General features: G+C 40.2%; 1 protein-coding gene across 1 annotated transcript in view; it reads left to right on the top strand.

The window, feature by feature from the left end:
- Positions 1-16,205, top strand: part of DAP (death associated protein) — a 56,735-nt gene extending 40,530 nt beyond the window's left edge. Inside the window, exons 3-4 of the mRNA XM_082310446.1 lie at positions 10,210-10,252; positions 13,423-16,205. Of these exons, the coding sequence (XP_082166572.1) occupies positions 10,210-10,252; positions 13,423-13,542 (163 nt within the window). The 3' untranslated portion in view covers positions 13,543-16,205. The remainder of the gene's footprint in view (positions 1-10,209; positions 10,253-13,422) is intronic.
- Positions 16,206-23,785: the final 7,580 nt, after the last annotated feature.

Genomic DNA, 23,785 nt, shown 5'->3' with positions numbered 1-23,785 from the left:
CTGTTGTGCTCTGTACGGAAATGACAAGTATAAAATACTAGCACAAACTACGAGTATAAAGTACCAACAGTATTGCTACTGTTTAATAAATGTAAACTCAGCTGAGACTGTGCATGCTTGTTTTGTTTTCATTCCTCAGAGAGACTGATCTATTTGTCCTGTAGAAGCAAAGTGAAGAAGCAAAGCTACATGTGCATCACAAACAGAAAAAATGTAATCTAACCCTGTTCTGTATGGTAGAAGGTAATTTTGCCAAGTGGTTAGCTGCCATCTTGCAGGTGCTATTGTACTTCTTTAAGGAAATGAACTGCTTTAGCTATTATTAAAGCAATTAAAAGCCATTCAAACAAATGAAGCACAAGGACGTGACAGACCTAACAGACTGAACTGGAAAATTAGCAGTCGTTTCTGTTAGATTAACAGAAAAATCACTAGTGGTATTGACATTTAGGAGTTTGTAGTTACTTTAAGATTTCTACGTCCCATTGAAATGAATGGGTAGTACTATAGAACTATATTCAGATTTAACAGCACATTGATCTGTCATCCATTTGCATTGTCATGGCCTTTATTATCACTTAAAGCTAGACATTTATTTTACACTGAGTGAAAGCTTACAATCTAAGAATTCCTCTTGAAATCCCTCAGATTGTAATGCTTTGAATCCCATTACTATTCATTTCTTCAAGGTCATTTTCTGTGTATTTTCTTGGTACCAAGTTCCAGTCCCTTTGACATTAGTGGAAGTTTTGCAGATGCTTGAATTAATATCTGATGTTGACCTTCTGGATTAAACCCTTCCATAAATATGGAAGGAAGAAACAGCCTGTTCTGATTGTATTCAGGTGACTGAATGTTTCTAGATGGAAAATGAAGATGCTGCCTTTCCAACTGCAACAGGCGTAGTAATGGTAGTAGAGGAATGAAGTGGTTGCTTCCTCTCAGGTCAATGGAAGTCAGTTTCCAAGTTCATTTAAACAAAGATGCACCTTTATCTGAATCCCTTTTAGAGAACTTCGTTCCTTGTCTTTTGTCACATTAAAAACCTGGCTGGGCTAAGTTTATTAGGGATTTGGTGGTTTCGTATTATTAAAAGTAAGCTATTAAGTTGAAAACTTTTTTAAATTCTGTCTGCCATTGCTCCTTTATGAGCTCTAAATATAAGATTGCATACTTAAAGAATGATTTCTTTCTTTTCTATGTCTGAATTAGGAGGAATTCCAGGTTCCAGGATTTACTGGTTTGATATTCCTATGACAAGATTTATGCCTCTAGAAATGCCACTTGCCACTGGAGAATAGGGAGAATTGTGTCAGTAACTTTGGCAGGGTTTGAACTAAAGCAAGTTCCTGGCCAATACAGCCAGCTCACACTATCTTCAGCATGGGATCTGATACTACCAGAGTGTCTTCATGACCTTCCACAACGCTCTTTATTGTGCTCAGAGCTTTCCCAGGAGTGGCCCATTGAAATGGGCAAGAACTTCATCATGGTCTATTCTGCTGTGGGCAGAGACGTGAACAGTGGCAGAAGTGAAAAAATGCTGATTTTAGTCTGCATTTGCTTTGGAGAGCTTCACGTAACAGTAGGGTGCGACTGCAGAATGGAGACCGTGCAGAACGCATGGTGTAAAATTGGGTTGAGAAGACGCCTCACGATAGTGCTGTGGCTGCAGAAGATGATGTAGCGTTTACGCACGTGCAGACATATGCATGCATATTTCACTTTGTGTCTGCAGTGTAGTTTGGGGTAATAAGAAGCGATACTGCAGTTTTTTCAAAGCAGTAGGAGAGTGAAAGGTGCACATCTACTGAACAGTTAATGGCTTGAGACACCGGAAAGCAGGATTCAGGTACGAACTCTAACAGGAAAGGTTGGGAAATTCTGAGCCACTGCTGTGTGTCTGTGAGACAAACACAGGTTCAGTGGGAAAGAGTGAGAAGATTTTTGCCTTCTCATTAACTTCTACCTTCTGTGTCTCCTTCATTGCACTGACATCGTGTATTACTAGTGCAGCGTCACGCCGTTTTCCAGTTCCACTCCATCTTTCACCCGCTGGGAGACGGAGGAGCTACAGCAGTGCTGCGACTGGCTAATGTGTCTCTCTAGCTGAGATACTGCAGTGCAGGCCTCATGGTCGTGGTATTCTCAGTATGGAAGTGTGACATGCCCGGGGATACGCTTCAGCACTTGGCTAATACATGGAAGACTTGGTCCTCACTCTCCTTTGCACCATGTTCTTTGCTGGCCATTTTGCAAATGCTTGAAGTCTACCGTACTTCATTCCTTATTTTAGAGTTTCGTTTGTGTTGTGTCACCGTTGAAGTACTGCTTGATGTCAGTTTTCACAGCTCTCATTTTTCCACAGTTAAGTGGCCACAGATATTAAGTGGGCTAATGCTGCAGTCACTGCCTGTGAGAAGTTTGTCATTGATGTTCACTAAGAGCTAATGTAGATACTGCGATAACAGGGTTAACCCGAATAAATGAGCCAGCAGTTGGAGAATTATGGACTATTTCTAAATCCTCTGAGTCTATAGAAAAAGTGAAATACTTAAATCTTCGTTTTGTGATCAGAAGAAGAAATGAAAGAGAAATTTACTCTGATAGCAATGTCACGTACAACAATATAGATAAGAGATGGTGGATATCTTTCTTAAATAATTTGCTTTTATGGCTAACACATGCACTAAAACCAAAGACGAATGAGAGGCTGGTGAGATTAATCAGGCCATATGCTGCAGTACTTTGACAGTTAATGTAAGAACAATGAATGTCAATCAGTTGCTATTAAATATAATGGCCAGTGATTTACCACCTCATTAAAAGATCAGGACACCCAATTTGCTTGTATGTGAATAGCAAAACAAATAGTCATTAAAATTTCCTGATAGGGCATTGAGTTCTTCCTTCAAACACATTAATTTTGCCTGCATAGGAAGAGGAACAATTTAGCAGAGTGGAAGCTATCTCATGGGCTATATCAGGGCACAGACTAATACACAGGGACAAGAAAATTGTTTTCCAAAAGTAGTGTCTGTAGGTATGTGTATGAATTTGTGTGTGTGTGTATATACGTACTGCATTTCATCAAGATTTGGCATCAAGGGGAAGTATTGTTTTTTACTTGTTTTAGTATTTGCCACAGCACCTGGATTTCTTTGACGTTGTTCCCTATTTACTGTACATGATACTCAGAGGTTCAACAGTGCCATCCTGTGGGTGATCTTAAAGGTTTGAAAGCTATGGCAGATAAATAAATGACCTCAACAGGATAAATTACGATAGAATATCAGATACTGTATGTCCCCATGCAATCAGCTAGAGTATTTCCCTCTGGTAGTCAGTCAGACTAATTATTACTTTTCTGTCCAGAAGATTAATAACCTAAATGTATTATAACCAATGGGAAAGTATTTCAGGCAAGCTGATGAGCAGTGTGCTTGTTAGTTTTACTCTATTGCTGAGAAATGTGATTTAATCATCTCTGTGTGTTTTTAATCATCTTGGAATTTACTTTTGCAGACAATGCCAAAATCAAAGGCAACTATGTAAATTCAAATAAGCACCCCTATAAAGAAGAATCTAGACATCTTTAAAGAGGTCTTAGACTGAAACTAAGACTAGCTAGCTTTCATGTTTCAGAAAATATGAATTCCCAAGCAACCTTGAAGATTAAGCTGAATGGTTTTAACAACTGGCCAAAATGCTTTTAATTCCAGAAAGGTAAGGGCAGAATTCAAGTCTGAAGTTTTGTTGACTGAAGATGAAATTCTGCTCAGAGTATTTGGAGAACTTTCTGTTCAGGGAGTGAATATCATGCCAGGACGAGGCAGAAAATTAGCAAAACTTGCACTAATTAGGGAACAGTTAGGGGATCAGTGGGTAGCTGCAGATCATACTATTTCGTATATGTTTTTCATTTCGCTTGCCTAAGCAACTTGTTAAGGCGAGTGAATGATATGTTTATTTGGAAATGAGCAAGGAAATAAAGGGCAAGCTGCTCAGTAGAAGGTTCTGCTCGTTTTTCAAGTCCCTGCTGTTTCGGGGTGCCGGGGGGGCGAGGTGAGTGCTGTCTGCACGCTGCCTTTGCCCGGTGGCTCAGGGAGTTGGGCGCAGCTCCGGGTTCTGCGTAGGTGCCTCTTCAGTTCGCAGCCTGTCGGGAATTTCTCCTTTGCTTTCCACAGGTAGAGGCCAACTATGAGTCGCAGTTTATGCCACTGGATGATTTGATTAAAGGAAGGAAACACCAAATTACCAACTCCACCGTTACTCTTCGGTAGTTAAAAATTATGACATGATTTGTGGTTCCTAAGTCTTTGAAAAACACGGCATGCTGTTATCTATGTATTTCATATGTCTCTTTGCCAGGCCCACTTAAGCAGCAAAAGGTGATCACCAGTGATAAGACATATGATTAATTCCCACGAGTCTGAAAGAACAAATATGAATCATTCCCATTTAGAAGATTAGTTTAATGTAGTTTTAAAATGTTTAACATTTGTTTTACCTATTTTGACCAAAAAATCTTCTAACTTAACAAAAGCCTTGCATCTGTGCAGTTTTGTCCTTTTTAAAGTAGGCTAACCTGTTTTAAATGTTGGCATATTGGGAATCTTGAGACTGTGCTTGTACCCTGGTTTACAGTACGTAGATGAATTTTGGATGAAACAGATGTATCAGGAAAATAGTCTCTTATGATATTTAATTGAAGGCAGAAAGAGTAATGACATATCAAAGTTTAACCTCTACACAGAAGAGATTTCTTTGTAGTCCTGATCAGTTTAAGGGTAATGAGCCCTGGAGCGTCAGCATTCGTATCACTTTTACACATTTCTAATCTAACTGATGTGAATGGGTTTACGTCATATAAATGTCTAATTCTGATTTTGAATCTCACTAAACTCTTGATGTTGCCTTATTTGCAGGAGGTTCTGCATTTAATTCTATGATATTTTAAAGGTATCTGCTATTATTAGTTTTAAATGTATGTCTTCTGCTTTCTTCAAGCGTGACTTTCTACTTATACTATAAAGAAGGCAAATGGGAACTCTTCACTCTTTTGTATACTGTATGCAAATAGTTCTTAGCTCTTTCCTCATATAGAAGGTTCTCCATGCTCTCTCAGCTGTTTTTTCCATCTTTATTTCTGCTCTGATTCTTTACTTATGGTGTTCCTGGACTGAATACTGTATTTTAAATGAGGTATACTGTGAGGTACTATTTTTACCATAGCTTTTTCTCATTCTTTATTTGTCTTAGCATGTTTTTTTGATTTTTCTGATCACCAGTGAACATGGAGCACTAGCCTTCTACACCGGCTGACTGCAGTAAGACCCATTTCCCATTTCAGGAGCTTTTCTAGTTCACGTGGAAAGGAGTGATGCATATGCATGGTTCTATTTCCTGGTTAGTCAACTCTAAACGTAGGCTTTTGTTTTGGATCGCACTGTAAGCGATGCTCATAGTCCTTCCTGCAGATCGGATCTGCCATTCAACCTGTCACTGGAAACCGGCATCAAATTCAGATCCATCCCATCAGGTAACGGTGCGGTAGGCAGCTCAGATGCTGCAAACAGGAGAGGGGCTGCAGGCGTTCATCCCCTGCGCAGCTGTGGGAACGTGCTGTGCTCTTTCTTGCATTTGGGACCGCTCTTAAACAGCTGTGAATCTGTGTAATCTATATATGTATACCTGCATAGGCTCTGCATGTGTGTGTGCGCGCATACACTGCATATATAGATAGATATAGTTGATAACTATAAAATTCCCTGTTAACTTAGAAAACTAATTTATTTAGTTTCTCCATTTTAAATGGAGTAGGATAAATACTCATCTGCCCTATATATGTTGTGTGGCTTGTAGGAGATTTCACAGTAATTCCAATGTCGCTGTGTTTGTCTTTACAGTACGTCTGTCAGACTTCAGTTCAACCAATCCCTCTAAGGTGAAGGCATAAGATTTTAGTATTATTAATGCCTCATTTCATCTAGTTAATGATCTTTTCAAGTTTTTCATTGTCTTTGTGATTTACTTGCAATGTCAGATAAAGATCTTGTTTAAGCTAAGTATTATGAAATAATAGAAATCTTTATTTGAATAAAATCAGGATAAATGAATCCAGTAGAGAGTCTGATGTTAAACAGGTGCAGTTCTTAGCAGCATCGCACATGTAAAATCAGGGTAAGTTCTTTGAACGCTCAGATCTTAACAGATGTGTTCTTTTTCTCCATATGTTATAATAAAATAAAGATTTGCTCTGAAAGTATTGACAGACACTCTAAGCAGTCTTGGCAAACACACTGTTGTATTCCTGTACAAGACATCGTGTCCGGCTATTATTTAACTTTAAATAAATGTGTGTATTATATAGCTGTAAAACGCATATATGTATAAACAAAATCAGTTTTTGTCAGAGAGTAGTATTTTTTTGCTTTCTTGTTTACTGACGCCTAGACAAAGGAATGCTACATCTTCAAAACAACATCTGTCAAACCGATTTTCATCAGATTAAGTATATCCTCAAAGCAACCATCACAGCTTACAAAATACTGGAAATGTAGGTTGTGCTTTGCATAAAACACCAATGGAATTTAAAGCACTTGAGAGTGTTTTACAAATGTAGTGATGATAGCCTGTGCATATTCTCCATTTTTGTTTCTATTTTCGGTTGGTTCTTGGGAAAGATAGTTAGTGATATTGCAACACTGCAATCCCAGTAGATGTCCCAGAGTGCAATTACGGAGTTATGGTCCTGGCAGCTACTCTGGGTCCTCAAAAGCCAATGGTTTGAGAGTCTGGCAGCAGAGACTGAATTTATTGTGAGGAAGTTCATCTGTAGGAAGATTTCTTTCATCAGGAATGAAATTAAAGCGTGAATCAGTGACTGATTATCCAGGCCTTTCTCTGATCCGTTGAATTCTTCCTTAGTATAGATGTGTGATTATATATGCTCTGGCCTGATTCTGATTCTATAGATCATGAAAGATAACTGGTAATATTAAATTTTTAAAGACCTTTTCCAGCACAATGTAATCTAGTAAAAATGGGAGGAAAGCCAGCGGCTTTAGCATAGACCATAAATACAGACATACTCAATCATTCACGTTTCTGGCCAGCTTTCTGTCTTTCTCCCTGCTAGGGAATAATTAATGCATGACAATGAGCTTCCTAATAGGCTGCTGTGTCTTCTGTAGGAGCGAAGCATTTTGCCTTTGTAATCACTTCAGTAGAGAGGTGAAGCCTCATTACAGTGCGCGCCCACAGCTGAGTGTGGGAACTCGGGTCAGCCAGAGATGAATGCTGGGATTTCTGTAAAAGATCTTTGTGGATGGAGGGTTGGGGCGCTCGAGCTGGAAGCTACGTCAGTGTTCCCATTAGTTCTTCCGTTTAGAAGCTGGAAATCTAGCATAACACAAGAAGAGTCCGATCAAAAAGCCGTGGAGAGGACAAACAAGGGTGAAAGTCGAGGACAAATCTGTTCTAGCTGCATCTGGATGTAGATACATTTTTACAACTCTGGTTTCCCATTAGGTTGTTCCCTATGTGTCAGTGAATTGCCCTTCACTATCCTAAAATGTTCCACGTTAACCTTAGGTGAGTTAGGATGACGCACTTGGTGCCTACCGCAGACCCGTGGGATAGCCCTAATTAGCGTCCTGCTCCTAAGACAGTGCGACTGAAGACAGTCCCAGAACCAATTGCATACAGACAAGGCTAAATATGTTACTTCATGATGGAGTTACAGATAAATGCTTTATATCTGAAGGATATCATTTTTACCAGGAAAATGGTATTGCTGATTTTGTCGTCTTTATAAAGATATGCTAGCTAGTTCTGCGGTACTACCTGAAACATAAACCTCAGACTGGATTTTTAGCTTCACTGATTCTGAAGATGATCCTTATAGGATCTTTAGCCTAGTTCCTTAGACAAAAAACATACAAGAAAGTAAAAATGAGTATGAAAATGTACCAAGTATTCTAACTTTATCCAGTTTTATTGTGTACCCAGGGAACTTGGCACTTGCAAGCTTGGGTCCTCTGAATATTAATAGCACGACATTTTGAACAGGAGACCAGGGTTTCTGAGAAGACTTTTACGATTTGCAGAGGGAAAAGCTGTGTTTGAAAGAGCCAGTATACTAGACATTCCTTCTGGTTGTCATTTTTGGCCAAAACCATGGAGCATTTAACTTGTTTTTAAAGCAAGAAGTATGGAACAGACAGCAGATAATACAGTCTGGTGGTAGGCAGACAAGCCGTAGCACGTTCGGCAAATACATGCTCTTTTTGGGAAATGTTGATTTGAATTTCATGCATCATCCAAGCATAGTGAACACTGAAAGGTCATAGTAAGAATGTAAAGAAAAAATCCATCTGATTTGAATTTCTCACTACCCAATATTGTTAATAATACAATGTCAAACAAATAACTGCTTCTCTGAGTGTGACTGAAGCCAGATTCCATGTGTAGTTGAAGAATAACTTGCCACACATATTTTTTTTCCATTTACTGTTCATTTCCTTTATAATGTCATGGTGTTCGTTTATGAATGGTACCTTGAGCCCCTGCGGTACATCTGTGTTTTCTCAGTCAGAGTTATTTGAGTTTGTTCCTCAGCATCCGGGAAATCTCCTGCAGACTGTAACATACTGATGGGCTCAGAACAATTAGGATAAAATGAAAGTGTTTTGCTATTGATCTTTGCTTGTTATTAGTTTATACTAACAGAAAATTAGATTGAAGAAGTCTAACAGAGTATCAGAATATTCTTTCTCGTTGCAGGAAATATCACTGGTACTCTTAAACGGGGGTATTTTAGAGCAGAAGTTCCTTCCTTTCTCCTTTTTTCTAATCCTGTCTTTCTGACTTTTAAAAAATTTCTCAAAGGGATGATGAGTCTTGTTAAATAACTAGGGTGTTCAGAGACTGTGGAGTAATACCATGACTTAAACAGGGCTCAGGCAATATTTATTAGACCATTATATCAAGATCTAATACTGTGCTGCTTCTTACCTTAACTTCACATAACATCGTATTAATAAATTTTCACAAGCTGTGTAGTTGTAAAGTGCATCATAATAATCAGTATCATTCCTCTAATAAATAATTTGATTTGTGTCTGCTTTGTTGTTCCAACCTTGTCAGCCATAACATCACAGGGTAGGGACCTTTCTCATGGTCACCTGCTCTGAGTCCTCGGTTGTGGACATGCTCAGAGGGAGGCACAACTTCACCTCCACACCCTCCTTCCCTTTGCAATGCCTCAGGTTACATGGTTTTCTTACAGAAGTATTAGCTCTATTGTGGAGATTTTCTGGAGCTCCTGGTCTCGATCCTTCTGCAGACTCCATGCAGATGTATGGTTTTACTTGCCCAGGAGACCACTGAAGTTGCTGAGTATTTATAATTTAGACACCGTGGCAATGGCCACCACCAGGGGTGAATGGTTAGACGTGGCTGCACTTTGGCCACATGTAGAGGTGGTCAGTTCAATAGATCGGTGGCCCAGGGAAACTGATCCCTCGTGCTGACCAAGCTTCAGAGTCAAATGCTACCTGTGGAGAGTCTGTTCCTATTGGCATGGATGGAGGTCTGCAAATGAAAAAGCAGGGCAGACTTTGCTTTATGTTTTTTAACATTTGTTTTATTGCAGACATGATTCTCCTTCTATGTAACAGAGTAGATAACACCTGCTTGAAAATCTATGACTTAAAGTACTGGGTGTTGTTTTTTCTGAGACTCAGAATCTTAATCCATTTGATTGACAGATATAAACTTGAATTTTATTTTATTCTCCATCACAGCAGTAAGTTTAGTCCCAACTACAGTTTTCATTGTTGCAATACAAATATACTAAGCCTAAAGTACTGCTGGCAGCTTATATATAAAATTTGAGGATTAAGAAACCAATGCAAACAAAGACAGACTCTCAGCTTTAAGTAAGGAGCAGAGTGTTGTTGGACTAGCCTTTTACTGCTGTCACAATTAATGTGAAGTAATAGCAGCCAAAACCTACAGGTCTGTTCTTGGCTGCAATAAGTACTAATAAGGCAATAGTCATTTGAAGAGGAAATTTGTCTTGTCTATTTGAAACATTCATTAATTGCCAAAAATGCCACTTTTTTTTGCATTGTATGTGTGATGTACTTTTCCTTTTTACCTTCTAAATAATTTGTACAAATAATCCCTCTTATTTTTTTTCAGCCCACCTAAACCAACGGTGTTCATCTCTGGTGTCATTGCTAGGGTAAGATTACCATTACATTTCTTTCAATCATAGAAAAATGATTGTAGGCTTTTCAGAATTATCACTGATCAGAGCAAAATTAATCTTTTTCATTCCCCTTCCTTTTTTATGAGAAGAGGTTTTATGTTTTATATATTTGTGTAAGTCCCTTTGAACATTCTTTTTGGTTTTGTGTGAAATTGAAATTATTTATTGAAATTACTTCCACCGTTTTACTTTGAATTTTAGCACTTTAAGTTTATTGGATCTTTTTTTCATATCTAAGCTAGATACTACTGCATTAATTTTCTTTGAAAGCGGCTGCGTGTAAGTCTGCTGCTATAGCTTGATCTGTGATGAGGAGCGACACTCCTGCCTAGTACGGATGTGTGTTTGAAGATACGTGTTTCAGCTGCTATTGGGATTCAAGGCGTTATTCCCTGGATTTTAACAGCAGGCAGGACCTGGAAATCCATAAGCTAAATCAGTAGTGTTAATTAGCCATTAATCATATGATCAGTAATTCATGCCTTGTGTGTTCTGACAGGGTTTTTATCATGGCTTTACATGACGGGTACCTCTGTCATGATGGCCTTACATCACTGGGGTGTGTAATGGGGTGGTTTACCTGTAAGATGCTGTGGTTGTGTCAGATCATGTAGGTGGAAGGAGTGAGCTGATGCAGTTTTCCCCAGCCCACAGGGGTAGCAGGCAGGCACTGCTGTATTTCCTGGACCTCCATCTGCACCAAGGTGGATACCTTTCAGGCATTTAGATGCCTAATTACTTCTAACTGATTATTGCATTAACGTTTAGTAATTTTGATAGCACTTTAACAGTTGTAGGGTAGTGATTTTTTTTTTATGAGTGACATAGGAGATAGACATAAAAAACACAGGTCCTCAGTTTAGTAGGCATGCAAAAGATTCAAAATGGAAAGAAACTATTTTCTTGATTTTGTAACTCAGCTCTTCTCTAGCTAATCAATTACTTGATAGGGTACCAAACTTATCCTCAGTAAGCTGTCAGCTACAGGTTTATTTATTAACCTATGAAGAGCAAAATTGTTCTATCATTTTCTGAGACTTTATAGCTCCCAAACATGTATCAAAATTTCTTCTCTGTGTAATAAACAAAACCTAGCAATGCTTTTTTGACCCCACAGTGATTTTTCAATTGTATTTTCAAGTTTCCTGATAGTTCTCATCAGTGTCAAGTGGAGGTTTATATACTGTGACCTGTCCTGTTTAACGTCTTTATCAGACAGAAGGCTTCTCATCAGGTTCGTGGATGGCACCAAATTGAGAGGAACAGTTACTAAGTTGGAGGGCAGGGCTGCTATGGAGGGACCTGGGCAGGCTGGAAGAATGGCAGGCAGCAGCTGGACACAAGCCAGCCGCATGCAGGACAGCAAGAAGGCCAACAGCATCCTGGGCTGCCTTAACAGGAAAGTAGCTGGTAGATGGAAGGAAGGGATTATCCACCTCTGCTCAGCATGCATTAGACCACATACGGAATAGTTCATCCAGTTTTGGACACCCCAGTGTATGAAAGGTGTTAATAAACCAGAGCGAGTTCACTGGAGGGCCACCAAGGTGGTCAGGGGCTGGAGCACATGCCCTGGGAGAAGATGCTGGGGGAACAGGCCTCGTTAAGCATGGAGAAGAGATGGTTTTAGGAGGACCTAACAGCAGCCTTCCCACATCTGCAAAGAAGTTATAAAGAAGATAGAGCCAGGCTGTTTGGAGTGGTATATGGTAGGCACATAGGAGATAACAGACACAAATTGAAATGGAAGGGCCTGACTAGACATAAAAAAAACAAACTTTTTCACTGTGAGAACATTCAGGCAGTGCAGCAGGTTGCCTGGAGGGGCTATTCAGTCTGCGTCCTTAGAGGTTTTCAAGACGAGACTGGATAAAAACCTTGAGTAACTTGGTCTGATCTCATAGCTAGCTCTGCTTTCAGCCGAGGTCCCTTCCAACCTGAATTATTCTATGATATTTTGATTTGAAGATAGACATTTCCTGCTGACACTTACAGACCAACTCTGTCATCTGCTCAGCTGTTACAGTACCCACAAGTCATAGAAGAGCTGCTTTCACATCATCTGTTTGAGACAACAAGGTGTGAGGGGTCAGAGAGGTACAGAAAAGGCAAACAGCAGCATCAGGGGGAAAGAAGGTAGAAAATGTCAAATCTGAGAAGATGAGATCTTTGAAAACTGGAAACAACTTGGAGAAGAGAAAAAAGTGAAAAAATGTAAAAAGTTAACCTAGTGATCAAGATAAAAAAAAAAAAGTTATGTCAGAACAGGAAGGAAGAATTTGGAGTGGATTGAAATGGGATCAAGTGTAAAACAGGCCGTCTGAGATGTCAGCTGTGTACAAAATACCTCTGTGTAAGGTTGTCACCCTGTGAGCTGGTGGAATACAGGGATTTTCTGGCTTATGATATGTTTGTCCCAGTTTCTAAAGAGGGAAGTTGTGGTGCTGTTCTCTTCCCCCTGCCACCAAGCACTGGTAGTAGTTGTCTCCTGTTGCTTTTTGAAAACTTCATGGGACTGACCCTAGAAATGGCAGTTGTAAATAGGTGGCATAAGGGTTGCACCTGAACTGAGCCTGCCCAACAGCAGCATGTGAGAACTAATGCTAGCAGACCTGGCTAAAAGAGCATGTTAAATTTAAAAGCCAGCCACCCCTAAGATTTGAGTCAAAAGAAGTTTTAGATCCTGCCTTTCTTCCCACGGAACTGGCGTGCCTGCAGTAAGTTTCCTTGTGCAGGCAGTTCTTCACGCTGCCTTACCTTGTTTGTGAAATAGTCTCCTCTTTCTGGTTGCTCTGTGAAAACCGAATAGGTCAAGGAGATCTGACCATACAGGGCCAGTGAAAGTGGTGTAGCATGAGGAGCCCTTAAGCACTGAAGATAGGAAAGGGCTTTTTCCCTTGGGTCACTTTAAGATACTGAGTTCTTGGATGGCGTGTGTAATTGGAAGAGGTGAAACTCGCATAAGTGAAATTTTGAAGTTTGCTAAAAGAGTGGCAAGATAGGATGTGTCCAGTGGGACTTCAGAGTAACATGCAACACTGTTTTCCATCTGCTCTTCGCGTTTTTAAAAACTTACATCCACTTGAACTGGAAGGCATGCTTTTAAGATGTCTTAAATTTTTCCTGGTGTATTCTCTGAACAGGGGGATAAGGACTTCCCTCCAGCTGCGGCTCAGGTGGCTCATCAGAAACCGCATCCTTCTGTGGAAAAGCTTCCTCACCCACAACATGTCAAACAGCACATCCACCAGCCTCGCAAGTGAGCTCTCCATCAAAATCTCAGCCAAACTGCCGTCAGTGAATACGTTTTTGAGAGAAGATGAAAACCCTTTAGGATTCACACTGTCAAATCAGGAACATTGACCTCTAAAATAATACGCTGTTTCTTTTACTTTAATTCTCAAGGGTTAATAAGAATGAAGACATTGTTAGGGAAATTTCCATCTGGGATAACAACCTGTTAAGTATTTGCTGATCAAGGGTGGGTTTTTTAATAAGATTTTCTTATTACCAAGATAAAACTTTAGTATGAATAATATGATTAAAACAAGCTTAAAACTTGTACTTTTAGTTGTGGCATCGCAATAGCAGGTAGTTAATGTAGTTTTTATGCTAAGCCGGTAAGGAAGAATAGCCCTTTTGTACTGGTACCTTTACTATCTGGAGGGAGTTTGTTGTGTGTGTTGAGACAGAAATCGGTGGTTGTCTTGATTATGTAGAACAGTTGCAGTATCCTACAGTGTTACACTCCAGTAGCTGTGCCCTTTGATTTCAACTAGTGAGATGATAAAAGGGCCCAAAAACATTCCCAAGTGGGCAGAAATCCAGCTGAATCTTCTTTACACCCCTTTCCACTTGCACAGACTTGCTGAGGTTCTTCCATTTGGAGGTCTGCAGGTATGGAGAGGGGAGAGAAATCAGGGTCACAAGAACACTGCTGCTGTAGGCAACTGATTTGTGATCTCATGGGTCTCACTGGGGGCTGTATTTTTATGAGATGATGATTTCTCAATTCCAATAGCAAGCTGAAGGAGCTCAGGACCCTCCAGAGTTGAACTTAAAACAAACTGGTAAAAAATCTGTTTTCTTTTTTTTAACTTACGGTTTGAGATCATTATATGAAATTAAGAGATACCATTAGTAAATATATTTAACTTTATGACCCAGCCTCTGTTGCACATCATATTTTTTTCCTAGTCTTCTTGTTGTGAATAAGGAAAGTAGTGATACGAGGGAATAACAGCTACTTTTCAAATAGAGCAATAGGATTTGTTTTGGCTACATAATTAGATCTTTTGGTTGCACAGTTCAAAATCACTTAGCCCTATCATTTTCCTTCTGCAACTCATCTCTGTAAAACCCAGGAAAATAACTTTTTAAACATTCCACCTACATTTTTAAAGTGTACTTCTGTTTTTAACTGACTATGAATGCAGTACAGCCTTTAGTACCCTCTAGGTTTATAAAACTTCTAATAACATCAAAAAAGTGGGTGCCAGAGCTAGTGCTGCAAACATTCATCTGGCAAATCAGTGAAAGTTTGGGGTCACTTGGAGCTTTACTAGTTCATTTATGTTTAAGATCAAATAGTATAGAAAACCAGTGAGGAGAGTTTTAAAAATACTATTTTTTTAATTTCTGCAGATTAAATAATTATTCCCTGAGTAACTGATATAAAACAACCACAACAAAATCACGTGAAATATGGGCCATTTCACAAGTGGAATCACTCACTTAATGTGGGTGAGAGGGACCTGGCATTTCCATCTCTTCATAGGCTTGAAATGGAAATGATGTTTTGCAAAGGATATGCATGGATATATTTATTTTACACCCAAGGAAGAATGTACAATCTGTATATGCAGTCCTTATTTTCAATTTAATTAGATAACCGTACTTGCCTTAAGGAACGAGCGTTGTTTATAAGAATTATTCTGTGTTAGCATATGCATAACTTTTAAAATGTTTTCTGTTTCTGATGTCGGTACATCTGAGACTTGTTTGTAGCCACTCATGAGTGTACAAGTGATTCACACATGAGTAACTCATTCATAAGGGTAGCGTTGTTGAGCCTCATGGAATATCTGCACGAGGTAAATTGCTGGCAGGAACATTTGCAGATTCAGGACAGAAAGTGGTGGCATCTCACTGATGGTGCAGCCAGTAGCTGTCAGTGTGCTGCATCAGCGATGAAGCAGACCATCGCAGTTGCTTCGTACTGGTAGCTGCTGGCTTGAGAGTGAGCTGGATAGTCTTGTGCCTACATCTGAGAGTGTCTATAGACTCCAGCTGTAGTCGATGGTGATGTAGGCAAGACAGTCGGTAGAGTTTAGGTATGGCATCTTTGACCAAATGGAAGTGTCTTTCAAGATGAGCTGGATCACTCTCGACTCCATTGACTGCAGCGGAGAACTAAACGTACCCCAGTGTAGAAGCACACAATTAGGTGGGGCTGGGTACCTCTACTCTGTGTCTAGTAATAGCTGGTAGAAATGCGTATTTCTGTCTTCTGAAAGCAACACCACATTTCCATTCTGATACGAAAAGTTAGGAACATGGATGCTTTTGAATTACGAACTACTGCTCCTGGTTGTTAATGCAATATATGCAGCATATATAGACAATACCTGAATTTTGCCTTTGATTACTTAGGTGGATATGTAAGTTTGTACAATGGAATATGACTCTCAAGATAGCTTTAGTGGCTTTTAGAGTGCAGGAATTCCTATATGGTTAGAAAATGTCTCTGTATGACAGCATGTTATATATTGTTGGGAGGTATCCATGTTTATACATCAGTGTCCTTACCAAAGCATTACCTTGCCCAAAATAAAGAATCATAACTGGTGATCTGGATTGCCTACTGACGGTTATTGATATTTTAAAAATATGTTAAAATAACATACCAGCACTGGAGATGTTAAGATGTTACCTTGAAATGATTGCAAAAGAAATTTTCTGTAATTGTCAATGTGGCGATAATGCAACAATAAAGCATGAAGTTATGTATTGGGCTCTTTTTTCTGTAAGTACAATGTAAATCAGCAGGGTGTGGTTTCATGGGGTTTATGGGATTTTATTACAGAATGCTGCATGACTAATCAACATTTTATAGATAGTGAAATTTATTAGGAAGTTTTATGGCATGGTGGATGAGCTGTTTTGGATAGTCCTGTCTCATTTAAAATAAAAACTAGATGCTGCCAGCTAGAATGGGAGTTACTGTTTTCCACCATGAAATTGGAGATCCTCACTCGATCTTTGTGAAGCTATAGAATCTAAGCCTGGTAATAAATCAGTATGATAAAGGAAATGAAATTTAACATTTTCCATTGCTTTTCAAGTTATAATCTTCTTTCAGAAAAAGAAAATACTGTAATCAGAAGTGGCAAGCTTCTCATAAAACTGCAGTTAACATTACATAGTTCATGCCGTGACACAACTGATTCACAAAGAGTTTGGAGAAGTGGTCGCGGTGTTTCTGGAAGCTTTCTGATACTTTGGGCATCCTGTATTTAGTATATGTGTAGTGTGTATATAATACAACAAATATATATGATACAGTGCAGATATGATAGATTTACTGCCCTGGGACTGTTGTAATGTTACATCCTTAGACTCTGCACTCACATAATGATGTGCTACATTATTCAAAAGATGTCTTCTTCCGTTAAAATTTGGGGAAAAAGCATGTGCGTGACATCTGGCATGGGCATGCTGCTGATTGAGTTGTCCATAATTACTCCAAGTTCCCTAGCCCTGCTATCAGCAGTATTGCAAATGTTATTAGTAATTAGAAATTACTTACTTCTAGTTTCAACAGTATGGTTTACCCTTTTGTCATCGGATGTCTTGAAACATGTCTCGTACTTTTATCCATGGTGGTATGATCATCACATGCTCCTGGCTGTTTAATGAAAATATTCACAGCAATCTACTTCATACAAAGGTGAAAGGGGTGGATTGGACATACATTTTTGTCCCTCTGGGATAACTTCATTCTGAATACTCACCATCTTCACGGAAGAGAGAGGTGTGGATTTTATAAACTGCTTCTCATGTCCCCTTCAGGTTTGGGTATATCAAGTTTAAAATGAGATTTAAGTCTAGGCCAATGCCTTTAGCTGTATGATTAAGATACGTTAATTGCATTTTAGAAAATGTGGGGATGCCAGTAAGGGAACAGTTACTTTTACAGCAGGAAGAGACGTTGCTGGTCAGATGCTGCAGTGATATAAATAATTAAGAAGATAAATCTCTGTTTTAGTTGAATTTCTTTGCACACAAACCTCCTCCCTCACAAGATGAAGACACTTAAATATAACTGGTTACAGCTAGCATTATCTGCTCTGTCAGTAAAAGGGGAATCCAGATCATAGTGACTGGAGGAGCCTCGATGAGAAGAAACTGAGTCAAGTCTACAGCGATAAACCTTCATCAGACTTCTTCAACCAGTGGGCAAAATAAATCTGTGTTGTAGCTGTAGCCTTTGGTAAGTCCTGTGCATGATTGTATTATGTATAATTAGTAAAGGTAATTATTAAGTACCTGATTTGCTTTCCTAAAGAATTTATTTTTCCTCAAAATTTCTCTATCACACCTCTGGCGTGCACATGTTTTTCTTAGGAAGGCGGAGGTTTGTATTTTGCTTGTTGCTGTGTTCTTGGGTCTCCTTCAGGAATGTGTACTTACTGGTTTTCCTCATCCCCCATCAAGAGAAGAGACTGCATCTAATGTATACTATTTTTTGAGTCTTTTCATGAAATGGTACCACTAGTATTTAGATAGGAAGCCTGAGAGGAGAGGCGGAATGGGCTGTGTTTGACAAAGCACTCCATGAACAAAGTCAGTTCTGTTGCAGAGACTGTTTCCCTTCCCTTCAGGATGCTGATCAGAGGTGGGAACAAGAATACAATGCCATTTGCTGAGAATGTACTTTATTACTGCTTGGAGCTGATGGGCGTGCATGGGTGCTGATGACTTTTTGCAAAACACACTCCCAACACTGCCAGCGACAAAACCGAAATGCTGATGCTAAAGCCATTGCAAGCATAGATCTTCCAAGTGACCTTGAAAGAAGCCCTGTAATATAATCTCTGCTGCCCAGCTTGTGTTGGAGATATTTTTAGAAAACTCGAGTGGCTGGCATTCTGTAGGTCACTCGCGGCTTTAGAAAAAGAAAAGCATTTGTAATCCACAGCGATTTTAAGGATTATAAAAATTGTTTAGCTGTTAACGAGCTGTGAGCTCTCTACAGCCAGCAGTAAGGACGCGTGTATTCCCTTTGGTGCGTCCTCACAACTTTGTGACTAAAGCTGGTTCAGCAAAATGTTTTTTATGCTTCTTTCTGGCTGACAAACAAGTGGCAGGTTATGAAGGTATGTAAAATAACTTCTTACAGCCGGTTTTGGTAGGCTGGCTCAGGTGTCGGTGGATGTCTGATACCATGTTAAGAAGGATAATGACATCACTTTCTGACATAGGGAGGAGCAAGTGCACTGGAGAGCACGGCAACTAACCTGGCTTCCGTCTTAAACCAGAGGTGTCTCTGGAAATACAGAACAGCGGATTTAGTTAAAATGAAAAGCAAAAGTTAGCTACTCATCTCTGCATGCTGCCAGCAGCTGAAATAACTAGTATTTCGTCATGTTTCAGACGTGACTGAAACCACAGCTATGTTCAATGCCTTTTTGAGTAAAATTGCACCAGCAAGCTGTGTTTGGGTCTGAAGGAAGAGAGGCATCAGTTTTCTCCGTGTTTTACACTTGTGAATCTACTGTACTTATCTGAAAACTTTGCTTAGTATTTAAAAAAAAAGCCTTATTTCCAAAGTCACGTACACCCAATCTTAGGCTTCATTTCATTTTTCAAGTGATGTATCGCTCGGCAGTGAGGGTTGACCTTCTGCTTGTTTGAGTTCTGCTGACCTCACAGTTCATTTCTTTAAAAAGCCGTTCTAATCCGTGATTGCTTCTGTGAATTCAGGGCAGATTTTCCCAAACGGGAGCCATGGACAGCGGGTTCCTGCTGAGAGACTCCCGACGCTGATCGAGGTCAAGGAGTAAAGGGAGAGCCCACAGAAGTGGTTCGCGAGTGGGGTGGGTGATATAAAACAGCGGGCAGCCTTCAGCTGCCAGGGAAGGCCCAGGAGGTGTGGGACAGTGGTGGGGATAGTAGTCTTGAGCCAGCAGGACAGAGCAGACACATGGGCCTGGTCTTCTTCACTTCCCCCCGTTGTCCCTGGCGTCTGATATCAGAGAATCATAGAAGCGTGGGCTGAGCGGAGCTCTGGTTCCCAGCTCCAAGCAGGTCTGTCCCCAGCGGCAGGCTGGGCCAGCTGGGTTTGTAAGACGGTAGTGGGGAGCTCTGAGGACGCTCAAGGTCTTGTAGCTTTCGAAGACCAGCAGATGGGGGCACGTGCTGGTGGAGTGCTGGGCACTTAATTCGTTTTTTTCTGTATTTGAATCTGCAGCGAATAGGAGCTGGGACTAAAGCAGTAAAGTCTCAAGTATTAAAACGAGAATAGTAAGTGGATCAGCACAGAAGTGGATTCACTTGTGTTCTGTAAAACTGTCGTTAGATGATGAGAGAAAAGAAACTGAGCTATCATCTCATTTCAGAACTGGATACTGACCGTTTCTTATGCTGCTCGGTGACCTCAATTTCCACTGCCTAATTATATACTGAAAATACAATTCATTGATTTGTAAATCTACATGTCCTTGAATCTTTTTGCATGGGAGAGACCTTTGGATGAGGAAAATCTGCAAAGGCAAACATATTTTAACAAACTTCACGTTCTTTTAACCTACAAAATTTAGTATAAATATATTATCTCTGCTGCAAAAGCTAGCACTGGGTGTATGTGTATGTAGGATGTGGAATTGAGACATATTCTAGTTGAACTGAGACCTAATTAATATTCTAGTGTGCGTGTACCTACAAAGAGAGAGAACAGTCAATTTTAGAATCTAAAATCTAGTATTTTATTCATCTCATAGGCATTAAGCAATGTGAGACCAGATTCCTTGGAACACACAGTGTGGGTGAACACCTTTCACATCCGTTTTGCAGGTAGCTTTTCACTGTGTTAAATCTGAGTTGCTAATAAAAAACCTACATTAGAAGCTGATTCCTTATCTAATTCCTGCTCTCTGGATAAAAGATAATGAATAGCAAATGCAAGAATTCTCTTTTAGGGCCTGATTTATCGGCCAGAACAGAATAAACATTACCCCACAGCTGATGTGATGACTGTGACAGCTGGTGGGGTCTGGAATGAAAGGCTGAAGCCTTAAATAAGCCTTGCAACTGAGCTTATTATGAGGACATTCGTTAAACACACAGCCTCGCTTTTCACCGCACCGAATAGCTCCTACAATGTACACGCTGAAAACCTATACGTCGTAGTACAAGGGCTCTACTTTGCATGCTGATAGCTGCTTCGCCATTAGCCAATTGTTGCTAAGATAAATATTTATGGACGGTATAGAGCGTGATCTGACTATTTATCATGACTGCTCATATTCCTGTCTCCTAGGTTTATATGTTTAGTTTGTTTACGGACACAGTTTTGTTCCTGGCCGTCATTGTGCGCAGCGTGTGTCACCCTCTGATGGTCGGTCCTTTGCAACAGGTATGACTTTGTTCAGTGGGAGCAGGTTAAAAGGCAGAATCTTAAAAGGCAGAATCTATCCCTTAAAAGGTACAGAAAATGTTTCCAATGGCATCTAAGCAGATCTCTCCTGGGAGATTTAGGATTCCTACAGATCTAGGAATCCTAAATTCTAATCCTTAAGGCAAGTTATTTTCTCATCCCATGCAGGCCACCAGTCTTTCAGAGAGGATTTCTACTTTGTGTTTGCAGAGTCCTGTTACCTTCAGTGATACTCCCCAAAGAATTAAAGTAACTTCAGATTTATTTTACAGGAATGGAGTGTCAAACTAGATATTTTGTATGAGGTAGGGACCTCCACATGTCTCTCTTCTCAAACACTGTAAGGCATATCAACCTGAAAAATGGTGGAGGAAAAGACTTGTGGGCAGATCCTTTGCTTTATGTGAGTTGTGTTTGTGGAGCTCTGCAGACGAATGTCAGTGTTAGATGACTTTATGTCCTATCTTCAGTTCTGCGGCTTGCTGGCTAATAAGCCGCTTTTTTAACATTGGTTTCTGGACTTTTTGCTGACTCCCAGACATGTTGTAAAGCCCTGGCTTCAGGGAGTGAAATGAAATTTGTCATGCAAAATATGACCCCGGCCTGACGTTGAGTAGCTCCCATGATTTCAAAAATATGAGACTGGAATTCATCAGAGCTCCTTGGAAGAGGGAGCACTTGTCTATGCAGTGCTCCTTGCTGGAATAGCAAGTTTAGAAGAAAAGATGGCATGAGTGAAAACCTGAGTTATTTTGAAAACAATTGAACAAAATGCTTCAGAGTAAATTAACTTACTAGATAGGAAGGGAAAAAAGAATCACTATTTTAACACATGGGTGTACATGTACGTCTTTATGTATACATGCTGTATAATTTAGTATTACCTGATTTTAATAATTAGGGGAAAATGTCCTAATTTTGCAATTCCTAATAAATGAGTGTACAGTATGTTTCAGCACAAACAAACAGAAGCCCTACCACAGCCCTACCATTCTTTGAGGAATGATATCAACTCCGTGTTAATTTACAAAAGCAGTCCCAGGGTTACTGCTCTGCAGTTTCTCCTTTATTTATGTGTTGCTTTGCCTATAATCAAACAAGACTGCAAAGCAATTGGCAAGATATCTGCTCAGCCTGGAGATACTGTTGAAATGCTTTTAATAGTCAGAATCAAGCAGGAACTTCACTCTTGAGTTATTGTCCTTTATGATGTTCTGAAAATACAAATATTTCTGTGGCTGTTTGTAAAAGGCTGAGATTATAGAGTGAAAAGATTAAAGCACAGCACTTCAGGAAGAAAAGATGTACCAATTACCCTGAGAAGCAATTCTAAATAGCATTAGTGACCTAGCACTACTGCTCTGAAAGGTGTCTAAATAAAGATGGCACCTTTCTGCTCATTATGGGCCACTGCATTTTGATAGCTTATAATATGTACTCAAGGTAAAATGCTGGAGCTGATGTAAATGGAGAATATTACTTTGATAGCATTATAGTTCTAATGGGTAATATAAGCTACAAGCAATGAATATGAGCCCTGTGTATTTTCAGCCATATTTGCTGGCATTAATAACAATACAGCTGAAGACTTTTTGCTTTCTATCAGCTGTGCAGCCAAAGCTCTCCAAGTGCAGAAGGAGAGGTGAACTTGTTTTTACTCTGCAAACTTAACAGAAATGCTTCTTAAGAACAAATCTTTGATCGCAGTGCAGCTTGCTGACAGCATCTGCTGGAGTTGGCTGGGGCATCGCTTCAGTGTGATCACTGCGGATTTGGATGAGACTTTTTCTGGCTTCACAGCCTTTCCCATCAGCAACAACAAGGGAGAGAAGAGAGAGAGACAGAGAGAGAAAGATTCTGCAAAAACATCAGCTAAGGGGTAGGAGGAGGGACTTAACTTGTAAGCAGAACCTGTTGGACCTGGAGTCACTCCGAGGCAGCAGCGTATAACACGTAGGCCTATCCCATCTGCTGGCATCTCACTTCCCAGTGAGCCACTCTCAGGGACAAGCTGTCATGCCACTCCATGGCCTGGCTCCTGCATAGCCCTTGCAAACTCCCAGATTAAATTTGGTATAGCGGCTGGTGGTGTTTTGTGGTGGGATAGGGTTTTCAGAGGTGAGAACTTGTCCGGGTGCGGGGAGGTGCCTAAAAGCAGTGGCTGGAAGAGCATCCAGGGGAGAGACCTCAAGCTGAACATGCATCTTGTCACTCCCTAAAACTGTCGCTGAATGCTGAGAGTCAGGTAGGCATTTTCTGTAGATTCGCTGAGAGGCAGTTTGGCACACGAACAGAGTTTGGGGAAGATATTAACGAAAGATCATGGTAGCAGCTGGGCTGATCTAACCTTGATATTTTGAGAGGGAAATGCTACAGCCTTCTTGGAAATGCACCCTGGAAATGTTGAAGTTGGGGCTGGAAGGAGCAGAAATGAGACTTCTTAAGGAAGGTGCAATTCAGAAAAGAAGTGAATGCAGCTCACGTAACTATGCAGGACTACTTTGTCTACAGCACTTGGAATAAGCAAATCATGAGCATATATTCTGTGGATGCAAAAACTGTGACAGGGAGAAATACACATGCGAGCCCTGCAGCTTTCACTTGCCTGGCACCATCATTTCTGTAAGCACAGATCCCATCATCTTCACCCTTCCCTTCAGCTCTTGCAGAAGAGGTAGCCACACTGTCTTGCGTGGTCTTCTGGTGACCCCTGTCTCAAAACTTCCCTGTCCTACTTCCCTGAAACTTAGCACCACTGGAGCTGCGCTCCTGGAGGGAGCTAGGCACGCTCCTGGCTGTACATCGTCGCTGCCGACATCCAGATGAGAGCCTCTCAGCAAGGGGAGAAA

This window comes from Platalea leucorodia (assembly GCF_965183815.1).
Source record: "Platalea leucorodia genome assembly, chromosome: 1".
Classification (NCBI taxonomy): Eukaryota; Metazoa; Chordata; class Aves; order Pelecaniformes; family Threskiornithidae; genus Platalea; species Platalea leucorodia.
Note: the sequence above shows the minus strand (reverse complement) of the source record. Positions and strands in the feature narration are given on the sequence as shown.